The 21,647-nt window shown below is 37.9% G+C and overlaps 1 protein-coding gene across 5 annotated transcripts; it reads left to right on the top strand.

Moving 5' to 3' along the window:
• On the top strand, window positions 1-13,913 carry NUP35 (nucleoporin 35). Of its 5 annotated transcripts, none has more exons than XR_015746479.1 (10): window positions 1-144; window positions 1,697-1,867; window positions 2,619-2,746; window positions 4,760-4,820; window positions 6,952-7,093; window positions 7,952-8,021; window positions 8,116-8,244; window positions 9,544-9,708; window positions 9,824-9,959; window positions 13,102-13,913. XR_015746479.1 is itself a non-coding variant. In XM_026668032.2 (9 exons), exons 1-9 carry the CDS (start codon window positions 99-101, stop codon window positions 9,899-9,901), a joined length of 990 nt encoding a protein of 329 aa, XP_026523817.1. In that variant the 5' UTR covers window positions 1-98; the 3' UTR covers window positions 9,902-11,764. The 5 variants fall into 5 exon arrangements, 3 of the variants coding, with proteins under 3 accessions (XP_026523817.1, XP_087805734.1, XP_087805733.1); XR_015746480.1 differs by lacking the exon at window positions 1-144 and adding an exon at window positions 435-572 and having other exon boundaries at window positions 13,102-13,613; XM_026668032.2 differs by lacking the exon at window positions 13,102-13,913 and having other exon boundaries at window positions 9,824-11,764.
• The last annotated feature ends 7,734 nt before the right edge of the window (window positions 13,914-21,647 follow it).

Raw genomic sequence — 21,647 nt, 5'->3', positions numbered from 1 at the left:
ACTTCCGCCTCATTTGAAAGTGACGGGCTGAGGCAAGAAAGAGGCGGCGGCTGTGCACGCGGCCGGTCTGGCAGGGGCTGCTGCTTTTCCCGGCGTGGATGGCTGCCTTCGCTATGGAGCTACCGCTGTCTTCCCCTTCTTTGGGTGAGCCTCGTCTCGGGTTAAGGGCGAAGAAGACGCCTAATGAAATTATATGAGATTAATTAAAGTGGACTTTGTGAGGAAGGCGGGAAGGGGAGGTGTGCTTGTTGCCGGTCGTTTCTCTCTCTCTCTCTCTCTCTCTGCCTCACGTCAAGGGCTCGTCCATTTGGGACCCAGTGACGGGCTGGGGGGCGGGAGGTGGGATTCTAGAACGCCCCCTGAGTCTCGCGGGGAGGGGAGGGGGGGAGTCCCCGATTGTGACGTCACTTGCACCTAGACCTGCATGGCGGAAAGATTGCAAGGGCGCCTGAGGAAGGAAAGCGGGTCTTTGGTTTAGCGCTGGGTCGAGGAAGGGGCGTTTGAGGGGAAGCACGAGTTCAAACGGGTTCAAAACAAGGTCCGCGAAGCTGTTTTTAGACCTGTTGGCTTAGGTACGCTGTCAAGACTGCCGAACGCTTCTTTGCTCTAAAAAGTTACTGGTGGGTGGGGAGAAACTTGATCTTAACGACTAATCGTCCCTTGTTTGTTCGGAGGGAACGTCGTTCTGTCTAGGGATAGAGTAACTTGGATTCAAATATTTGCGGTTGCAATGCAGGTAGTTCTCGAGTTACGACCACCATTGTCTCCCCACCCCCCATTCACGTTGCTAAACAAAACGTTTGTCCAGAGGGGTTTGCCCCATATTATGAACTTTCTTGCCCCAGTGAAATCGTTGCAGTTGTTGCGTTAGAGTACACTGTTGTTCAGTCAATCTGCCTTCCCTGTTGACTTTGTTCACTTTGTTCGGCAAGAAGGTCACAAAAGCAGTTCGCGTGACCCCGGGACACGGCAACCGTCACAAATGTGAACCAGCGGCCAAAATATTGATCATGTGAAAGCATTGGGGATGCTTGCCGTGGTTGTAAGTGTGCAGAATGGTCATAAGGCACTTTTCAGTTTGCTGTTGTAACTTTGTAACAGTCACTGAATGAACTGTTGTCAAGGATTCCTTTTATCGTGGTTGCAAAGAAGGGTAATGCTTAACAAGCCAGTTGTATTCAATAGGAAAGCTATATTTTTGTTTCTTTTGTTTTAAGGTCTCAGAATTTAGCAACCAGCTACAGGTTCTTCTTGAGTTGCAATCACAATTGAGCCCAACATTTATGTTGTTAAGTGAAACATTTAAGTGAGTTTGTCCCATTTGATGACTTTTCTTGCCGCAGTTGTTAAGTGAATCATTGCATTGGTTAAGTTAGTGACATGTTTGTTAAGTGAATCTGGACTCCGCATGGACTTTGCTTGTCAGAAGTTCGCAAAAGTTGATCACAGGATCTCAGGACTCTGCAACTGTCATAAATATGAGTCGGTTGCCAAGGGTTGGAATTTTGATCATGTGACCAAGGGGGTGCTGCAAAGGTTGCAAGTGTGAAAAATGGTCATAACTCACTTTTTCCAGTGCTGTTGTAACTTTGAGCGGTCACTAAATGAACTGTTGTAAGTCGAGGACCACCTGTACTGTAGTATATTTGGTAGAGGCTGAATGTAATTCTTATGTGAACCATCTTTTGTAACACAGGTGCTGAGCCAATGGCATTAGGATCCCCTTCTTCACCAAAACCAGGTGCTGGTGCTCAATTTCTGCCTGGATTTCTGATGGGTGATTTGCCGACTCCAGTGACCCCGCAGCCTCGCTCTTTAAGTGGTCCTTCAGTTGGTGTAATGGAAATGAGGTCACCAATGCTTGCTGGTAAGCTGGTTCTGAATTAAAATACTTTCCTAGTAGCCCCAAAGGGCAAAAATTCACCAAGAATTTCCTAGGACAGTATTGAGGGTGGGTTTACTTGAGATAGGGGTAAGTGGCTACTGGTGTTTGCTGAGAACATGTCTTTGCTATTTATTTATTTTTAAATTAAAAACATTAGGAAGCAAGCTAATTTTGGCATAGCAAAAGAGCCCTTGTGTGTATTGTATTGTAAGTATTTTCTAGGGTGAATCACTTGAAAGAAAGTTTTTGTCTGTTCAACTTGACTGATATTCATGTTACTGAATTTCCAAAACACTGCATTTTACCTCATAACTGCTGTATATATAATGTTGTTCTTCCCTGAGAAAAATACTTAGGATTTATAATCACAAATGCAATTCCCATAATTGTAATTCAGAATTTTTTCCCCCTTAAGAGAATGAATTTGTTTTGGAGCACAGTGATACTGTCCATATTGTACAAGTAGTTCTTGATTTATGACTGTTTGCTTAATGACTGTTTGAAATGACAATAGACCTCCCTAGAACTACTTACGTGACCGTGATTTGAAACATTTTTGCCAGTTTCCAGAGTTTCAGCCTTTTTTTTTTTTTGACAAGGTTCACAAATAGTTACATAGCTTTATTCATGCAGAAGATTGTTTTATTCATGATAATCACTTCAATTACAAAAAGATAGCAATGATTACAGAAAACTCTATGCTAACTATTTCTAATATTATATGTTTACTTAGGTGGATCTCCTCCACAACCAGTAGTGCCAACACACAAAGATAAAGGTGGTGCTCCTCCAGTAAGAAGTATCTATGATGAAGTAGCTAGCCCAGGTCTTGGATCAACACCTTTGACTTCACGAAGGCCTGTAAGTAATTCCCTTGAAGCTGCAAAGCGAGACTGAAATTCGCAAGTGATAAATGATATTTTTCTGCATTGGCAATGTTGTAGAACTTCCATTGAAGAAAAGAGCACAATAATGAGAAATGGCTGAGCTTCATTCAATGATCATTGGGTGCCTGCTTTACAAGAAAGAGGGACTCTGAACAATAGAATGACATATTTTTATGCATTTTGGGTTTGAATGGTGAGAAATCCAAAAGGCTTGATTTATGGTCACATGTGGAATAAGTGAAATAAGTGTTTAAACAAGGGAAAACATATTTTTCTATGTCAAGGTAAAGTTGCCTCACTATAAGGATAGAATGTTGAGCTAATTGTATGCGTACTTGATTAGAATGTGGTTTTTCTGTTTTTTTTTTCACCACCTGCTTCCTGGATGAATTTTTAGGAGAGGTCTTTATTTCATTTTTCTCCTTGTTGATAGGATTAAAAAGGCTATCTTGGCATTGAAAACATAACCGTGTTTACCTCTAGGCGAAATGAGCAGCATATGTTTAATAAACGTTTGGGTCGTGCATTAGTCTGGGCCTGGTCCATTTTATGTATGCAAGTCATGGGGGGAGCAGGAACAGCAGAGGAAATTGGAAAAGCTGTCTACAAGCGGGGGGGAAGGAAGGGGGAAGAATTGGTAACTTTATAACTCCTTTATAAAGGCCTTACAATAGGGTTAACCTTTCTGGAATGTGAACTGAGCATACAAAACAATTGTGATACTATGCCATATTTAATAAAAGAAATGAAGTAAAATTCTCTTCATACTTCTGGGTTGGAATCTATAACTTTCATTGCCTAGCATAAAAAGTGATGCTAAGTCAGCTGTTCTCTTTCTTAGTAGATCCCATTTGGCTATATTAATACATAGCAACGGCACATCATTGTTCCCCTGAAATTATAGCACAACTGAATGTATATGATGAAATTATACAATTATAATTATCCTTGTTATCAATCTTACTTCAGTGTTAATCACATGTAAATATTTTTATAACTATACTTGGTAATGAAAAATGCACTTACTGTTTTGAGAGCCACTATATTTCTCTAATGCAGGGGTGTCAAACTTTTGTTGTCACGTCATCACGTGATGTATCGGGACTTTTTTCCCCTTCCCTAAACCTGGCAGGGGCAGGGCCAGCATGTGATGCATGCACCCGCAGACCACAAGTTTGGCAGCCCTGCTCTAATGCATAAAGGAATGTGGAATGTTTTTGTAATTCACTGAATCTTGGAAAAAGACATAGAATTAATAGAAGAATTTGCTATATTGAGCTCAGAAAACATTCCTATATGCAGTCAAAGAGCACAATTTGGATTTGAATGCATCAACATTAAGTTCATGGGAGTATTTAATGTTGCACGAATAAAAATTCTTGCCTTTGGAAGAGAAAGGGATGAAGGAAGAACTTAATACTTTCCTGGCTATTGCAGGCTTTGCTGATCTTGTGTGTGCCACAGTATGTTAAAGATATTATACATTTGGGTATGTGAAATATTTTTATGCAATTAATAGTTTCAGAAATCCAAGCCTGATAGCTGAGAAGTGGTTATATACATTTATATTGGAATCCCTATGTTGCTGGAAAATTATTTGTACTAGTTGACATTGCAGTAAACATTTTATACTGATGACTTCATCTGATTTTACACTCAGTTGAATTATCACCTATTTTAAGACAATACTGGACCAAATTACTCAGTTTTGCCTTCTGTTATTGCTCAGTAGAAAAGCGTGGCACTTCAACTGTGATCAAGCCCCAAAGAAAATGTAAACTGCATATGAGGTCCTATAAAATAATGCTATACAGCATATTTTGCTGTATAATTCAATCTTGGGATTTTATTTGCTTTTATCAAAAACAACATGCAAGTATATTTTTGAATTGAATTGTACTGGCTAATTTTAAAATAAAACATGCCTTAAGGAGTTTATTTTCTGGCTTTTAAAACAATTTCTAACTCACATTGTACTTTCATGCAGGCCACTTTTTCTGTAATACAGAGTCCAAATGTTGGGTCTCTGCCAATAACTCCTGGAACAGGTATGACATCTACTTATTTTCTTTTCATGACATTTAATTAAGAATTTATCGGCAAGGGAAACTTCAAGACTATCTGATCTATTTAATTTCTATATGGATCATTACACAATTTATGGGCTGATATATATTTCCTATTGAAATTATATCAACCTAACTTTTACCAGATTTTTAAAATTCTTGCCCTACTTTACAGGTGAAACTCGAAAAATTAGAATATCATGCAAAAGATCATTTATTTCAATAATGCAACTTAAAAGGTGAACCTAATGTATGAGATAGACTCATTACATGCAAAGCAAGATAGTTCAAGCCATGTTGTGTCATAATTGAGATGATTATGGCTTACAGCTCATGAAAACCCCAAATCCACAATCTCAGAAAATTAGAATATTGTGAAAAGGTTCAATATTCTAGGCTGAAAGTGTCCCACTCTAATCAGCTAATTAAGCCATAACATCTGCAAAGGGTTCCTGAGCCTTTAAATGGTCTCTCAATCTGGTTCAGTAGGAATCACAATCATGGGAAAGACTGCTGACCTGACAGTTGTGCAGAAAACCATCATTGACACCCTCCATAAGGAGGGAAAGCCTCAAAAGGTAATTGCACACGAAGTTGGATGTTCCCAAAGTGCTGTATCAAAGCACATTAATAGAAAGTTATGTGGAAGGGAAAAGTGTGGAAGAAAAAGATGCACAAGCAGCAGGGATGACTGCAGCCCGGAGAGGATTGTCAGGAAAAGGCCATTCAAAAGTGTTGGGGACTTTCACAAGGAGTGGACTGAGGCTGGAGTCAGTGCATCAAGAGCCACCACACACAGACGGATCCTGGACATGGGCTTCAAATGTTGTATTCCTCTTGTCGAGCTGCTCCTGAACAAACAACGTCAGAAGTGTCTTACCTGGGCTAAAGAAAAACAGACCTGGTCTGTTGCTCAGTGGTCCAAAGTCCTCTTTTCTGATGAGAGCAACTTTTGCATCTCATTTGGAAACCAAGGACCCGGAGTCTGGAGGAAGAATGGAGAGGCACACACTGCAAGATGCTTGAAGTCTAGTGTGAAGTTTCCACAGTCTGTGTTGATTTGGGGAGCCATGTCATCTGGTGTTGGTCCACTGTGCTTCATTAAGTCCAGGGTCAATGCAGCCATCTAGCAGGAGATTTTGGAGCACTTCATGCTTCCTTCTGCAGATGAGCTTTATGGGGATGCTGACTTCATTTTCCAGCAGGACTTGGCACCTGCCCACACTGCCAAAAGCATCAAAACCTGGTTCAATGATCGTGGGATTACTGTGCTTGATTGGCCAGCAAACTCTCCTGACCTTAACCCCATAGAGAATCTATGGGGCATTGCCAAGAGAAAGATGAGAGACATGACACCAAACAATGCAGAAGAGCTGAAGGCCACTATTGAAGCATCCTGGTCTTCCATAACACCTCAGCAGTGCCACAGGCTGATAGCTTCCATGCCACGCTGCATTGAGGCAGTAATTGCTGCAAAAGGGGCCCATATATACTGAGTACATATGCATGCTTATACTTTTCAGAGGTCCGATATTCTATGTACAATCCTTGTTTTATTGATTGCATGTAATATTCTAATTTTCTGAGATTATGGATTTGGGGTTTTCATGAATTGTAAGCCATAATCATCACAATTATGACACATCACGGCTTGAACTATCTTGCTTTGCATGTAATGAGTCTATCTCATATATTAGTTTCACCTTTTAAGTTGCATTACTGAAATAAATGAACTTTTGCACGATATTCTAATTTTTCGAGTTTCACCTGTATGCCTGACACTGATAGAAGTCTTCCTCTTGTAAGTTACTTTGTTTGCTTTCTATTTTACTTATGTAAAATGCTGGCAGTCAAGATGAAAAGTTTATTATAAACTTTATACCTCTTAAGTATTGACAATAGTAACATTTTACTGGCCTTGAGACATCACGTTATTATCATCACCATTTCTCTTTTTTCAGTTTAAAACTCTGTGAATTTGGTAAGCATGAATTCAAAAATTAACCAGTAAAATAGTTTAATGTGCTGTGCCTATCTTTTATTTTAGCTTGGATACTTAGTTCATCCTTTAACTACGAGGTCTTATAAGGTACATTTCATTATATTTTGACAGGGGCAAGTGTGTTTAGTCCAGCAAGTCTTGCACAACCTAGAAAAACTACCATGTCACCAGCTCAGCTAGATCCATTCTATACTCAAGGAGATACTTTGACATCAGAAGATCAACTTGATGACACCTGGGTAACAGTGTTTGGGTCAGTGATTGGCAGTTCCATATGATAAATAGGAGGGTAACTGGCTACCATGGTTTAATCGGCGTAGAGTTTTTGCATTAGGGATGTTGAATTTATAGGAGAATAGAATGAATTTTATAAAATGCGAGAGTGAGAGTACGTGAGGTTGCAATATACAATGCAGTTTTTTTAAGCTGAATGAGGTGTGCATAGACTTTCATAAACATAATTGGTAAAGCAATTTACATAATGAAACAAGGGAATAATCAAACTTCTGAACAGATTTATTTGTAGTTGTCGTTACAACATTTAATTCTCCCTTTGTGCATTGAAATATTGAGGTTTGGACCCAGAAGTAGTGTTGGCTGCTGTATTAGGGAGCAGCCATTAATTAGCAAGAAAGAAAGCAGATGGAGTTTTTAGATTGAAAGGATAAAAACAAGCAGGGAAAAGTTAATCCCTTAGTTTTTATTGAGAGGGAAAAGTAAGCAGTTACTTCGAAGGCAGAAACATTAAACTGCTCTCTTTTTATGTGTGTGGTTTAGTTTGCCCATCTATAAAAATATTCCCCATGAGATTATGCTGTTCCCCAAAACCTCTCCCTTGATTGTAAATTAAGGTAACATTTTTCATATAGACTTGTAGCCCATTATACATAGCATATAATTTGCAAGGTGAAGCTAACTTTGCAAATGGTACACTATAAAATGGGCTAGCAAGTAAGGAGCTACTCAGAGATTTATCAGTGACTTGGGCATAGTATATTTGTATGCATTTCTGAGACTCTTGTCAGTGATATAGCGTTGAGGTAGACTGAATACTGTATATTTTATTTATGGTTTCAAATAGTGATACAAGTCTTTTCTACTGATATTACAGATTTCCACAAGCATCTGCTTCATACATCCTGCTACAGTTTGCACAGTATGGAAACATACTAAAGCATGTGGTAAGGCTAGATGTGTAGTTTTTGCTTTTGCTTAATGCTTAATGGCCATTTTAGTTTGACTCTGAAATTTTATTCTTCCTCATTGTCTATATAGATGTCTAATACGGGAAATTGGATGCATATTCGATATCAGTCAAAGTTACAGGCTCGGAAAGCCTTGAGCAAAGATGGAAGAATATTTGGAGAATCTATCATGATTGGAGTTAAACCTTGTATTGATAAAGTGAGTTGTTGTTAGATGGTGTTGTAAGCATGAGAAATAGCCTAAAACAGAGTGGAGAATGCAAAGTCAGAACCAATCTTTGGTGGTAAATGTGATTAATAGCACAGGTAGTCCTTGACTTACAACAGATCATTTAGTGACTGTTTAAAGTTGCAACGGCACTGAAAAAAGTGACTTATGACCATTTTTCACACTTGCAATCATTGCAGCATCCCCAGGGTCACATGATCAAAATTCAGATACTTGGCAATTGACTCATATTTATGACCGTTGCTGTGTCCCAGGGTCATGTGATCACATTTTGCAATCATCTGGCAAGCAAAGTCAATGGGGAAGCCAGGTTCACTTAACGACTGTATTACTAACTTAACAACTGCAGTGATTCACTTAGCAACTGTGGCAAGCAAGGCGGTAAATGGGGCAAAACTTACTTAACAAATGTCTCACTTAGGAACAGGAATGTTGGACTCTTGTGATTGTAAAGTCAAGGACTACCTATATTGTACCTCTTAAATCAGGAGAAAAAGCTAGAAGAAATATTAAGAAATGAAAATAATGTAATTATTTCATTTTATTGCAGGTTATATGGATAGCATTTAATATATTAGAAAATTAATATGGAAGTAAATAACGAATGTGAACTTAACACAAGTGTTTCTAGTCCAAGAAAATCACTATTTTCATCCAGCTTAGTTCAGAATATTAAACATTTATTAATATTTATTAATATCTTAAATCAAGTTTTTCAAGGTTTTGTTTTTTTTGGTCTGCTAATGTCCCTGTAGTCCCTTGCATCAGAGTGGAGTCGGGGCAACTGAATGGAGCTGAGTGTTTACTGGCCAGATGCCCTTCCTTTCGCCAGTGCAGAGTTCACAGCTGATATTTACTCATTGTGCCCAGAGAGACAAATATCTGGCGCTACCTAGGATCGAACTCACAGCCTCCTGATTGTGAGGCGAGAGCTCCCCCTCGAGGCCACTGCACCACTCAAGTTTTTCAATGACCCCTAATTTAAAATTTATCCTAAGGTGCAGATGATCAACTCGGGGAACCAAATGGCTGGTTTGTGACTTTTTTAGTGTTCTCATGGAATCAGAATTGGAGGGAGACATTTGGGCTCTAGAGGCCTGTTCCTTCTGGGTGCAGGAATTCAAGTTAAAGTAAGTATAGGATGGCTCTTCGTCCTTTACTTTAACTTACGTAGTGAAGCAGAGACTAATGCCCTCCTTTGTCTTCCAATATTTTTTAAGCTTTAATACTGGTTAGAAACATCCCTAAATGTATTCCTTGATCTTCTAGAATGTGATGGAAAATCTAGATAGAGGCACTGCATCATCCCCAGCTTCAGTCTTCACACCTCCAATGAAACCATTTGCTGCCCAAGCACAGCCTTCAAGCACACAAAGGATTTCTACCATGAGACCTCTAGCTACTGCATATAAAGCATCAAGTAGTGATTACCAGGTATTTTTTTAATAACATGGTGAAGAAATACTAGTCACTTTTTTTGAATAAAAGATATTGGCCTTGGTTAAAAAATCATGGAACAACTACTTATTTAAATTTGTCTCTCTTGTAGGTAATTTCTGACAGACAGACTCCAAGGAAAGATGAAAGCATTGTGTCCAAAGCTCTGGAATACATGTTTGGTTGGTAGCTGAGGAAAAAATGGAGTAAGCTTGGTTACAACATATAAAAGACTGCCTGCACTTCTGGTTAGTTATATAACCATTTGTGATGGTATCAGTTCTGCCTTCTAAAACTTTGGCACAGATACTTGCACTTTAATCCACAGCTGGGTTTATACTTGACTCATGTTAAAACGGTTGCAATCAATGTTAAACTTATTTCTATAGTAATTGCATGATAAAATGGACAGGTATATAATACGTGAGTTTTTTTCAATACATGCTAATAATACCTTCCTTAATTTTCCAGTTGCATGACTTTCTTTCTACTTCAGGAAATACGGTATTTCTTGCTGCAAGATAAATTGATGGATATTATTATACAAAACGACTGGGATAGATTTTGTCAATTTTAAATTTGAAAGCTGTTCTAAATGTAACCAGTCTTTAAAGGAACTTCGAACAAATTGATTCTAATTTGGAAGATGTGCTTTTTAAAAACTAAATAAAAATTGTGGTGCTATCATTTTTGGAGCTGATGGTGGCTTTTGTAAACTATCCAAATATATTATCAATGTGTACAAATACCACTGCCAGTATTGTTATGTGGCTTTTTGTGTATTGGGACACATTCAATTGCACAGATAGTTTTAAATTTAAATGCTTTTACATGATAACAAATGCATGAAGTGCTCAATCTAGGGCTTATTTGGAAGCTTAAATTTAGTTCTGATAATTCCCCTTCTAAATATGGAACACTGGTCAATATTCAGTTTTATAGTAGTTTTACTTTAGTGTCTCTAAAATATACACCAGGAGTTAGGTCATCCTTTTGAAGTAGATTTTGGAGGGATAATACTGTAGAATATAGCTTTGCTAATGCTGTTCTGTTGGTGAGAAGATATAGGTTACCTCTCCAAATTATCTGAATGCTACTGTTATCATTAAATTTGTCACCATTACATTTGTTAGTTGGTATAAGAATTATTTATATACTTGCCTTTCAAATACATAAGAATAGCTAGACAAACTAATATTAAATACATCCTGCTGAATGTTGAACTTGCACTACCATTTAGTATCATAAATAAAATATGTAGTGTTAAGTCTCTTTTATACCTCACCATTATACAATTTGTAAAATTCTCAAAACTTTATATCAGTGCACCTTGTGTAGGTCACTGACAACTTATAACTACTTCCCCTTCTGCAATTTTCAACAATATTCTATTTTCAATGGATTAGTCAGACTCTTGATGTAGAATAGATAAATATGACAAATCATAGCACAGATCCCTTTGGTTAAATGGCTGTCTTTGTGACAGATTTTAATATTCTCATAGTATCTTTTAAGTACAAACACTGACATACTACATTTATATCCACTTTTTGTCTAGAAAGTTTTTATCCTTTATATTCTTGCAGCAATAACACTGGGAGATAGATTGGACTGAGAAACAGTAACTGGCCCAAAGTCATCTCAAGGATTCCACAGACAGATTGTAATTGTACTTGGGTCTCCATGCTTCCCAGTCCACTATTGTATCCATTGCACCACATTGAATCCTGCTTGATGTTGCTGATATGGAATTCATTAGTAAACATGAGCTTCAGAACTCTATTCAATAGATAGTAGGCGGCTATTGAAAGAGGAAGCAAAAAGGATCTAAACATAATTTCAGAAAATGTTTCATTCCTGGTTTATACTGTTCATTTTCATCACTAATATATACTTCCATGCTGGTGGGATCATGTTCTTTTTTGTACAATATAACTATTTTTTAAAAAATATTGTAAATCTCTTGTAAAAATGAATTTGTTCTTCAGACAGACACCAACACACTTCTTGTATGGACATTTCTGCCAAAATAAAACATGCTAACCAAAATAAATGCTACTTTGGTTTTGGTTTCTTTGGTTTTATTCACAACTTTAGATACATTTTTTGGTAGCTGATAATTAAGGGAAACATTTTGGAATTAGATTCAGTTCAGTTTGATGGTGAATGACATTAGAATGAGAAGTTATTTTGATCTCATGCAAAAATTACTGGAACAGCTTTAGTTCTTGAGAAAATTGTGAAAATGGATGTTGTATTTATCTTCGTGAAGATTTTTTCTGTTTGCCTTTTGAAAGGCATCATATTGATTTCAATATTTAAAGCTTTAATAAAGCTTTATACTGTAGTAAAATACTTTGCATAGTTAATGACCCATTTTCTGGAACGAAAACTCCTTTGACACTTTTACTAGCAGTTTTTGTAATGTGTTGCTGCTATTAAAAGTTTCATTTCTGAATAAATGAGATGATGCTACGTGGTCAGAACCAAGATGTTAGGTACTAATTTTTTCGCTCTACCTATCTTTCAAAGATATGCATCACTTGTAAGTGAAATTGTTTTCTGGTTGTTGTGTCTGTTGTCTATCATATGTGCCAGTGAAGTAGATTTTCCTTTCTCCTGAAGGTTCTCAGCCTGCTGTGAATTTTTAGGGAACCTTGTAGAGCTGATTTACTGTATGTGGAAGGCTACTTAGAACACGTTATTATTTACAATATTTCTAAATTAAGGAAAGGGACAAGGAGAGATTGATTTCCTGAGACATTGAATGTAAGTAGCCATACACACTTCAAAAAGAGCTGTGCAACTGCCAAAGTGACCCATGTTTTCCAATTGGAATGTGGGCTGAAATAGGATTATTTCCTCCCCCTCCCCCTCCTCCCACCATTCAGCCTCATAGATTGTGATTGTCATTATGGTGAGAATTTCACAAAGATAAGGGAATTGACAAATGCTTTTAGCAATATAGCAAAAGGATTTCTATTGAAATATATCTTTCTGAAACTTCAATTAATGTTGTATTGTGAGAAATGAATGATTAAACTAAAATAAACTTCTGGAAACTATTTTCTTGTTTCATCCTAAGTAATAAACTATTCTTTAAACTAGTACAAAAAATGAGGAAATTTTCCAAATATTGGTATGGCGTATTGGTGACACATGTTCATGATTGTAAGACCAAGCCAATTGAAGGAAGATGAACTAGTATTTTTTGTTCCACTTGCAACTTTTTTCCAAGTACCTTCATTAAATGTACTGTTTAATGCAATGACAACATATTTTGGGGTGTGAGTGCCTTTGAGTCATTGTTGACTCCTGGCAATTGCCTGGAGAAATTTCCAAAATTTCTTGGCAATTTTTAAAAGTGTTTTTCTATTTCCTCCTTCCTAGGGCTGAAAATGAGTAACCCACCCAGTTGGCTTCATGCCTAAGGTGGGGCTAGAATCCCCAGACTCCAGGTATCCAGTCTGGCATCTTAACCACTCCACAAAAATGGCAATAAAACATTTTATTCAGATGAAGATTCCCATTGAAGATGCAGAGACAATTGTTTGCTTTGATTCTTCTGATTAAATCAAGGAAGGACCGTTTAAGCATCACAGACTAGGCAAGCTGTATGGACTGATACTCACATGAGGAGATATGTTCTCAAAAATACCTTGGATTATAAAGCCATATCCCAAGCACCAAAATATCTTGTAGCAGTGGACCAATAGGTTGAGCTTGATTCACAATTCCTCTTAAGTCTTCCTAGCAGCTCAGCTTGCATGCTCCATTATCATAGCTTCTGTTTGCCTCTGCATATGTGACCCATTTCCAAACAAACATATCCAAACCTTTTAAGCCCTATGGGTCTTAAATAAAATCTGGAAGCATTGATGTAAATAAAAGTGCTGGAGGTTTGCCCTTTTGCCTTTCCCATGTTTTTTTTAAATTAAAGACAGGTGAGTAACATTAAAGAACCTTGTAGGAGCTCTGTTAGTCTATGGAAGTGAGGATTCAGGAATTTGGTGGCACATTTCTGACTAACAAATGTTACTAAAAGGTATAAACTTTAATGAGTTCTAGCTCACTCATTTCATCAGAGATGGAGTAGCTTGCTCCTTTCAACTCTCTTCAGGTTTCTTCCTGTTCCCAAAGCAGTCCTTATTTTTATTTTGTGCTATAATATGTAGAATACTGGACCATTCCCAAATATTCCTAATCTTGTCTCATTGGTTTTTTTGTGTTTCATGCAAAATTTGAGTTCCAAGCTGTTCCGTTGGCAAAGCCTTATTTCGAAAGGCTATTGAAATAAGGGTAAGCTTATGTTATTAAATACAGCTGACTGCCACCTTGTGGCATCCATCTAAAGCTTTCCCACAACATCAGCATCTTAACATCACTTAATCCATCTACCCTTGAATGTATTATTTTCACATTCAGAATAAATCACCAGAATATTGACCCAGAGTCTTTAAAAAACAAACAGACATAGGTGGATTGACAGCTGGCATGAACATGACTTTACTTTCATAAAAATGCCATAGTTCCGAAGCTCTGGAACTATGATGCTTTTTCAACAAGGTGTTTCTTTTGTACTCTGTGAGCCTGTTAATCTGGAGTAGGCAAGTCTTAACGTGAGATCTCTGACTTAAAAAGACTGTCTTGGATGGCCTTCTGCTGGTCATCTATCTTTCAACAAGGGTATTTCTCATTTGTAGATATGGGGAATCAGTTGCCCTTGACAAAGTTTATAATTTTAATGTGTGCTACCATATACAGGCTCAGGAGAAAGGGAGTTGTTTTCTTGCCCCTGTTCATATTGGGATTTGTTCTCAGCCATCATTCTGCAGTTTGCATATGATGGCTAAACAAAGAACTAAAAAGTTCTTCAAGCAGAATTTAACCCAGTGGGTATGTGGGTATGTACTTTTCTTGGCATATCGCCTTTGTTCCAGGATGTCTTTTCAAATTGTCAGTCTAATGGTTAGACTCTAACCAGGGGTATCAAACTTGTGTCATCACATCACATGATTTATCGTGACTTTTCCCCCCTTTGCTAAACCGGGTGTGGGCGTGGCCAGTGCATAGGCTGCGAGTTTGACAGCTCTGCTCTAACCTATAAACCTGTAACTTGGTGTCTCCTCCCTTCCACACCCAGGTCCAGATCTGCTTAGTTTTCTCAAGAGCATGGCCCTAAGTGTTCCCAATATATTTTATAATATATTGTGTGTGTATATGTGTGTGTGTATATAGACATAAACATATATACATTTGTGAAATTTATATATATATATATATATTAGTGTCACCCAATCCTTAATCACTCTCTGCTTGGACTATTATAATGCACTCAACATAGATTTGCCCTTGAAGTCATTTGGAAGATGGAGTGGCATAGAGCTTGATGGCATATCTTAGTATACCCATGTAATAATTTTACTTTGTGAGCAGCACTGGTTTCCAGTAAGCTCCTTGATGCAATTTAAGTGGTCACCTATAAACACTACTTGATACAGGGCCAGGTGACTTGTGGGACTGCCTTACTTCAATTATATCTGCATGCCTTCTCAAATCCAATAGGATAGGCATGCCTTAAGTCCTGTCTTTGAAACTATGCCATCTAGTGCAGCAGTCCCCAACCTTTCCAGTGTGGTGGCTTGGTGGGGGGCATGTGAGTGGCAGGCATATTCATGTGCATGCACTGTTCCATTTGAGCAATGGGCGTACACGCCCTCCCTTCACACAAGCACCCTGTTTATGTGCCTTCTGCTCATGCATGAGTGCAAGTGCCCTCCGCTCATGGCGAGTGAGCTTCACATGCCCTCTTGCCCATCTCTCCTGCAGCCCGGTTTCGAACAGGCCACCGCCCAGGGATTGGGGACCCCTGATCTAGTAGAATCCAGAAAGTATGCCTGCCCTATGAAGCAACATGTATTCCTCTGCTCCCAGCCTAGCAAATTTGGATCAGAGGTTCTACAGGTCCTTTTGGGTTTGAAAGCAGTGACTCCATCAATAGGAGTGTTTAAGGTTTAATTCCAAGGCAGCCTAATAAAAATCACATAATTACATACTGTAGTAATCAAAGAATATTCAAGAAGCCTGAAGAATGTAACACAGCACATGACAGCCATTAAAAGTATACAAGAACACCGTAAGACAATGAAAGACCTTCTGCTCCTTCTGCTAGTCAGTGAACCTTAGAGAAATGACAGCAGGCAGACCCCCCCCCCCCTTCAAAGCCAGCAAACAAGCACACTGTCATTAGATATGCATCAAAGCTTTATCCCATGGAGCTGCTCTGACTACTTTATATAGACTTTGAACCATAATTAAGCACACCTGTTTTTCAGTGGTCTCATTGAATTTTACCAAGGGTAAGGAGGGTGAGTCTTTCTTAAGTCAGAATACTTTGCCTTCTTATGTCAGAATACTTTCTGTCAACAGGGAGATTGTCAAGGTTCAAGGTTGAAGATTCCTGTCAGGAAAGACCATTAAAGCTAAAGAAGTTTTTGTTTACAATGGGTAGTAATGAGACCACCCCAAAGTTAAGGGCTACCTGTTTCTTGAGGTTAATTGGGTTAAAGATGAGAAAGACTGTCCTCCTTAACACAGGTATTTCACCAAGGACAAAACATTGATTATGACTCTTTTAGTGAATAAAAATAATACTTGCTGAATTCTGCACTATAGTACTGAATTACTGTATTATAAGATCATATAGAGAAAAAAGGTATACATCACTATTAAATTTATCTTTGGCAATCTTCTCATGGAACGTTCAGCACTAAACAGCTTCCTTGCTGAGATCTGGGTGGGATTGGCCCTGTTGGAAATTGTCTTTTTTCTCAGGGCCTGGGTTGTTAATACAGCCTTACATGTATGATTTGATTGTCTTTAATTATTAGGGGTCTGGGCTTTGTTGTAAGATTACTTTGTTTCTTATTTTTATGCTTGCATTATGAGCCTACCAGGCTGACAAGACTTGAGATGGTCAGTTTAAATAAATAAATGAATACATCAAACAAACTTTTTTTGTATTTTTGTTTTTAAGTCAGTGTTGGCTTAATTAATACTGCAGTATTGGTTCATTATTCAGTTCCTGAATGTTGACCAAAAAAGGAAAAGATTTTACTCAGTTGCAATTCTATTACATAGCTAGGCAATTATAAACACAACACTTTCAGAGAACAATTCCATGAGATAGCAAGACTATTTCTGTCTCTATGTTTTATTTTAAAGAAGGTCCATCCATCAAACATGCTTCTTGAACATCTTGATACAGAAATGGATGGTACTGCTTTCTGGTACAGTCTGAATACAAACTAGGTGCAGCTTTAGCACATTATCTGGTTGTAAAGAGTAATTTCCATTACAGTTTTTTTTAATCCTCTGAGCTGTAAAATAAAAATTGAGGGAGGAAACTATTTCCAAGGCTGATTTTTTTTCATGTGTGATGGAATCCATCAAAGATCAATGTCCTTTTGGCATTTAGCAATTATTTTGTCCCTCCTACCTTACCTTTCAAAGAAATTATCCTAAAGATATTAAGATTGTTTGGATAGAAATATAGCAGAGTTTTTAGCAGAAGCTATTTTTGCACACAACATAGTGGCAAGGAGCCTTAGAAAATATTTTATAAATGTCACTTTAAGTGTTATGAAGCAAAGCAAAACAAAAGGAAAAAAAATCTGTTTTATATACCTCTGAAAAAAGACTTGGCGTTCTCTGGCAAGGTAAATGCCAGCTACTAATCTTTGCAATTTTTAATACAAATTGATTTGATTTGCATTTTTAGATCCAAGGAGTGGATAAGAACATCAGAATTTTGCAATTCACATGTTGTGATTTGATTCTTGCTTTTCTCCCCCACTAGATTTCAAAAATATGTATTTAAGTGGGTTTTTTTTAATGTTGAATGTCGAGGACTGGAAATATGCTAATCAGTATGTTCCTAAGATATGCATCTCTCCCTCCTCCCCTCCCCTGTCTCTCAAATTATATACTTTCTAATCCAGTTTAAATTTAGAAGAATGATTACCTGATAAAGAAAATATTTCCAGCTGGTTTAGCTTCTTTCTTTGGAAAAGGAATGCATTCATATTCTTTCTTCTGAACGGCTTGGAAGCTGCATCATTCTTCATGTCTAATTTTCATCATTGGCACTTTCTGAATAGTTAAGCCCTGCTTTTTTTGGCCAGCAAGATATTTAAATAACTTCCCCCAAACACCCAAGAGCATTAATATTAGCATGTTAGAATGCCCTCCCAATAACTATTCACGAGAGCAAATTAAAAAAAAAAAGTCTTTTAAGAGTTAAAATTGTGCCCTTGCAGAGAAGGACTCTGAATCTATAGTCCATGTTCTGTTAGGCTGCACTTTCTATAAGGACACAAGGGCCCACTTCCCAATCTCCCAATGTAATGAAGTTGGCAGACAATTCTGAATTTCAGGTAGTTCTTGAGTTATGACCATTTGTTTAATGATTGTTCAAAGTTATGATGGTCTTGAAAATGGTGACTTATGACTTGTACTCACAGTTACAACTATTGCACCATTCCTGAAGTCAATGATCCCAATTTTGGCACATGGCAATTGACTCATATACCCCCTACAGTGTCCTGTGGCACATGATTGTGATTTATGATATTTTTTGCTTATTTTCAGAAAAAAAATGACCATTGGAAAAGCTGGATTTACTTATCAATGCATAATTAAGTTAATGAGTGAGTGATTCACTCAAGCCAAACTGCCTGATTGGCTTAATGACCTCTGTAAAAATTGTCATAAAATTGGGACCAATTCACAATTGTAATGACTGATGACAGATATTCACGTCCCAATTGTAGTAGCAATCTGGAGACTTACTACTGTACAGTTGCTTGTCACTGGCCACAGTGGCCAGGACATTTATCCTTGGCTCACTGTAGCAAAATATTGTCCTACTTTGTGAAACCCACCATGCCTTAATTTGCCTCAGTTACAGTTTTTAAGTTTCTGTTTTATTTTATCTGAAGTACAAACTGTTTATTGTAACTTGCAGAATTCTGGTCAGAGACTCGAAGGAAGAGCTGCAGCCACCAGAGCCCAGGAATCAACAACTTTTCAGGTAGCAACGACCATGCACAAATTTACCCAATATCATGGCTTCAAAGAACAGCTCTTAAATTAATGTTAATATATGTTATGTATATGAAATGTCCTCGATCTTAGGTACAAATACAAATGTTGTGAGATTTGGCTATCTTGTGACATTTTTGTCATTTTAAATCACTGTATTTAATTTCCATGCTCAGTAGATGCTACCTTATGGTACCAAGTATTTCTCCAGACATGAGCTGTTAACCCCAACCTTGGGCATACATTATTTTACAGAACTCGGACCTGGGTCTAAGAAAGTTTGCTGTAAAATCATCCAGATACTGAGTTCAAGAACTCTGGAACTTCCAAGCACACCGATAGAGAACACAGGCTTATATTTCAATAGACTAAAAGGGCCATTTCACCTCTGTCATAGCATCCCTGTAATAGACTATTGATTTCAAGCACCATTTTCTATTTCTTTGTAATTGAATTGTGCACATAAACATAAGAATCTGCAAGATGAGGACAATAAAGGGAAAGTGGCATTGTGGGATCAGATTTATGGTGGCTATACTGGAACACGGTGAAGTAAACATTAATTTTCTCATTGTCTTCTGAACGGCTATGATTAAAAAGCAAATTTGGGTACGCTTTAAATGATATGTGATTTCATTCCCTAATCTTAAATTAGACACCATACAATTATTTAAACGTTCAATCCTTTTTTTTATGGCATTCATATATACACATTTCTTCTTCTTTCAGATCTTATTGATTTTTCCTGCAAGCACTATTTTCATTTAAGTAAAGGAAACATCAACATCTCACCCTCCCGCCCGCTTTGTCTTTTCTTTATTTCCTGTACAGCAAGTGAATTGTTTGCAGTAAAAGAAAGTGGGGCTGCAGCATTTATTCTAAAAGTGAACCCAAGGTTGATTCCAGAATCCTTTGCATCTTTATTTACCAACCTCCTCAAAACCTTGCTGAATTCTGTGATAGTCAAGATTGATTAAAATCATGCGTGTAAGAGGTGAAAAATAAAAGACATTGGAGGGAAACAAGATACCTAAGGACACTAAAGGACTGTACCCGTGATGTGTCATTTAAATGGAAGAAAGTTTAGAAAATGACCTTGTAAGTACACATAATGCTGGTGACCTGCTGGTATAGATGTAGACAAGACCCTCAGGCCAAGGCCTGTTCACTATATGCAACAGAGGAAGTATAATTCTCCTGTTCTGACCAAGGCTTCCTAGACCGTAACTATGTGCACGTTTATTTTAAAAACAAGACTTATTTTATTGCAACACTGGGAATTGTTTTCATTCCCAGCCGGAATTAATCTCAAACAGTCCCTCAAGATAAGCACCCACCTTTCTTTTCTGTGAAGTGCTGCCAATAACAAAAGTATCAAATGAACTAGAAAAACAAACAAACAAGCGAAGTACAAAGAGTTTCAAGAATGAATCTGAACTGAACGAACTACTTTGCTTCTGCAAAGGTTTCATCATCTCTGCCTGCCCTTTATATCTTATGGGAGGGACAATCACCTCCCAGCCTTACTCCCGAGTCACCCCTTTTGTTTCAGCTGCTCTTGCCTTCTAGCAGCTCTGCGCACATGTGGACTGGGAAGAGGCTCCCCTGGGTCCTCTGCCTGCTGCTGCCAGACTCCGAAGGCTCCAGAGGCAGGACCCCACTCCTGGCCCGTGGTCCTGGCCCCATCTCTGCATTGGATGCAGGATCCTCATCAGTCCTCTCCAGACTCCCTGACTGGTTCCCATTGTTCCCCACTGTCCGATTCCGCTGCCGGCCTCACCGGCTGCTGGCGAACCACAACATCTGCATTGTGTAACATTAACTGTTTAACAAAGTTGAAAGAGACCTTGGAGGTATTTGTGCTCCAAATTGTTTTCCCATTGCCATTGGCGATGTTGGAGGTAGTGCATCTAGGTAGTGTCTTATACTTGTTTCATTTAGAATGCTATCAAAATAGTATATACGGTCACCTTCCCTTACATTCTCAGAGCAGAGAAATACACACATTGCATCATGGAGTCCTTAGTAGACTTAGAATAACTTTCTTCTCACTTTGAATGTACACTATCGGCATACATTAAAATGAAATTTTGTTGCATACAAAAGTACTGTTTGAGCTTGGTTATTTGCTTGCAGATGCTTCATTACTCGACTAGCAATAACATCAATGCTAATGCTCCGTATTTATATATAGTGGCTTGCTCTGCCAGGTTTGATAGGGTGTTGTTACACTATGACTTGTAATGCCATACAATAATTACATCACAGTCATGTGAAAAAGAAAGCACACCCTCTTTGAGTTCTATGGTTTTATGTATCAGGACATACCTAGGGAAGCGGTAAGGATGTATTTAGTTTTCACATATGGCTTCTCCATTTTGGCTTTATTTATTTTTTTTGTAAAATAAATGATGACATTTTTTTTCTATTGTAAAAGAAAAGAAAGAAACGGTGACATGGTATACGGTAATATGTCGTGTTATTGTTCATCTGACATTTACCTACTTTTAAGAACTGCTAAGGAGCAGATGATTTTACTATGTCCTGATTGATATGTAAACCATAGAATTAAAAAAAGGTCTACTTTCTTTTTCACATGACTGTATGTCATGCCTCAATATATGGGTTTTTGCAAAATTCCCCAGTATTGAAAAGGAGCAGGGTGTTCTTTATTTTTATGTCGTGTTTACCCTGGCTGTTCTTTATTCTGAGAAGTGAAGGAGCTTCTTGGATGAGAAGTTAAATGTTTTCAAAGGGGGAAAAATGTCCAGTTGCCTTTTGTAAAGAAACTGTGTTGGGATAACCATGACCTGGATCTTCATAGACATTTATCC

Source organism: Notechis scutatus, chromosome 1, assembly GCF_049901735.1.
Source record: "Notechis scutatus isolate UNSWTSFEM ecotype Mainland chromosome 1, rNotScu1.2, whole genome shotgun sequence".
NCBI lineage: Eukaryota > Metazoa > Chordata > Lepidosauria > Squamata > Elapidae > Notechis > Notechis scutatus.
This window is presented reverse-complemented; position numbering and strand designations above follow the sequence as displayed.

Excerpts from the sequence above, each read along its gene's own strand:
- NUP35 (XM_026668032.2), top strand. The coding sequence starts at position 99 with ATGGCTGCCTTCGCTATGGAGCTACCGCTGTCTTCCCCTTCTTTGG. Across the intron at positions 145-1,696 it reads GCTGTCTTCCCCTTCTTTGG|GTGCTGAGCCAATGGCATTA; the intron begins GTGAGCCTCGTC and ends TTTGTAACACAG. Across the intron at positions 8,022-8,115 it reads GAAACATACTAAAGCATGTG|ATGTCTAATACGGGAAATTG; the intron begins GTAAGGCTAGAT and ends TTGTCTATATAG.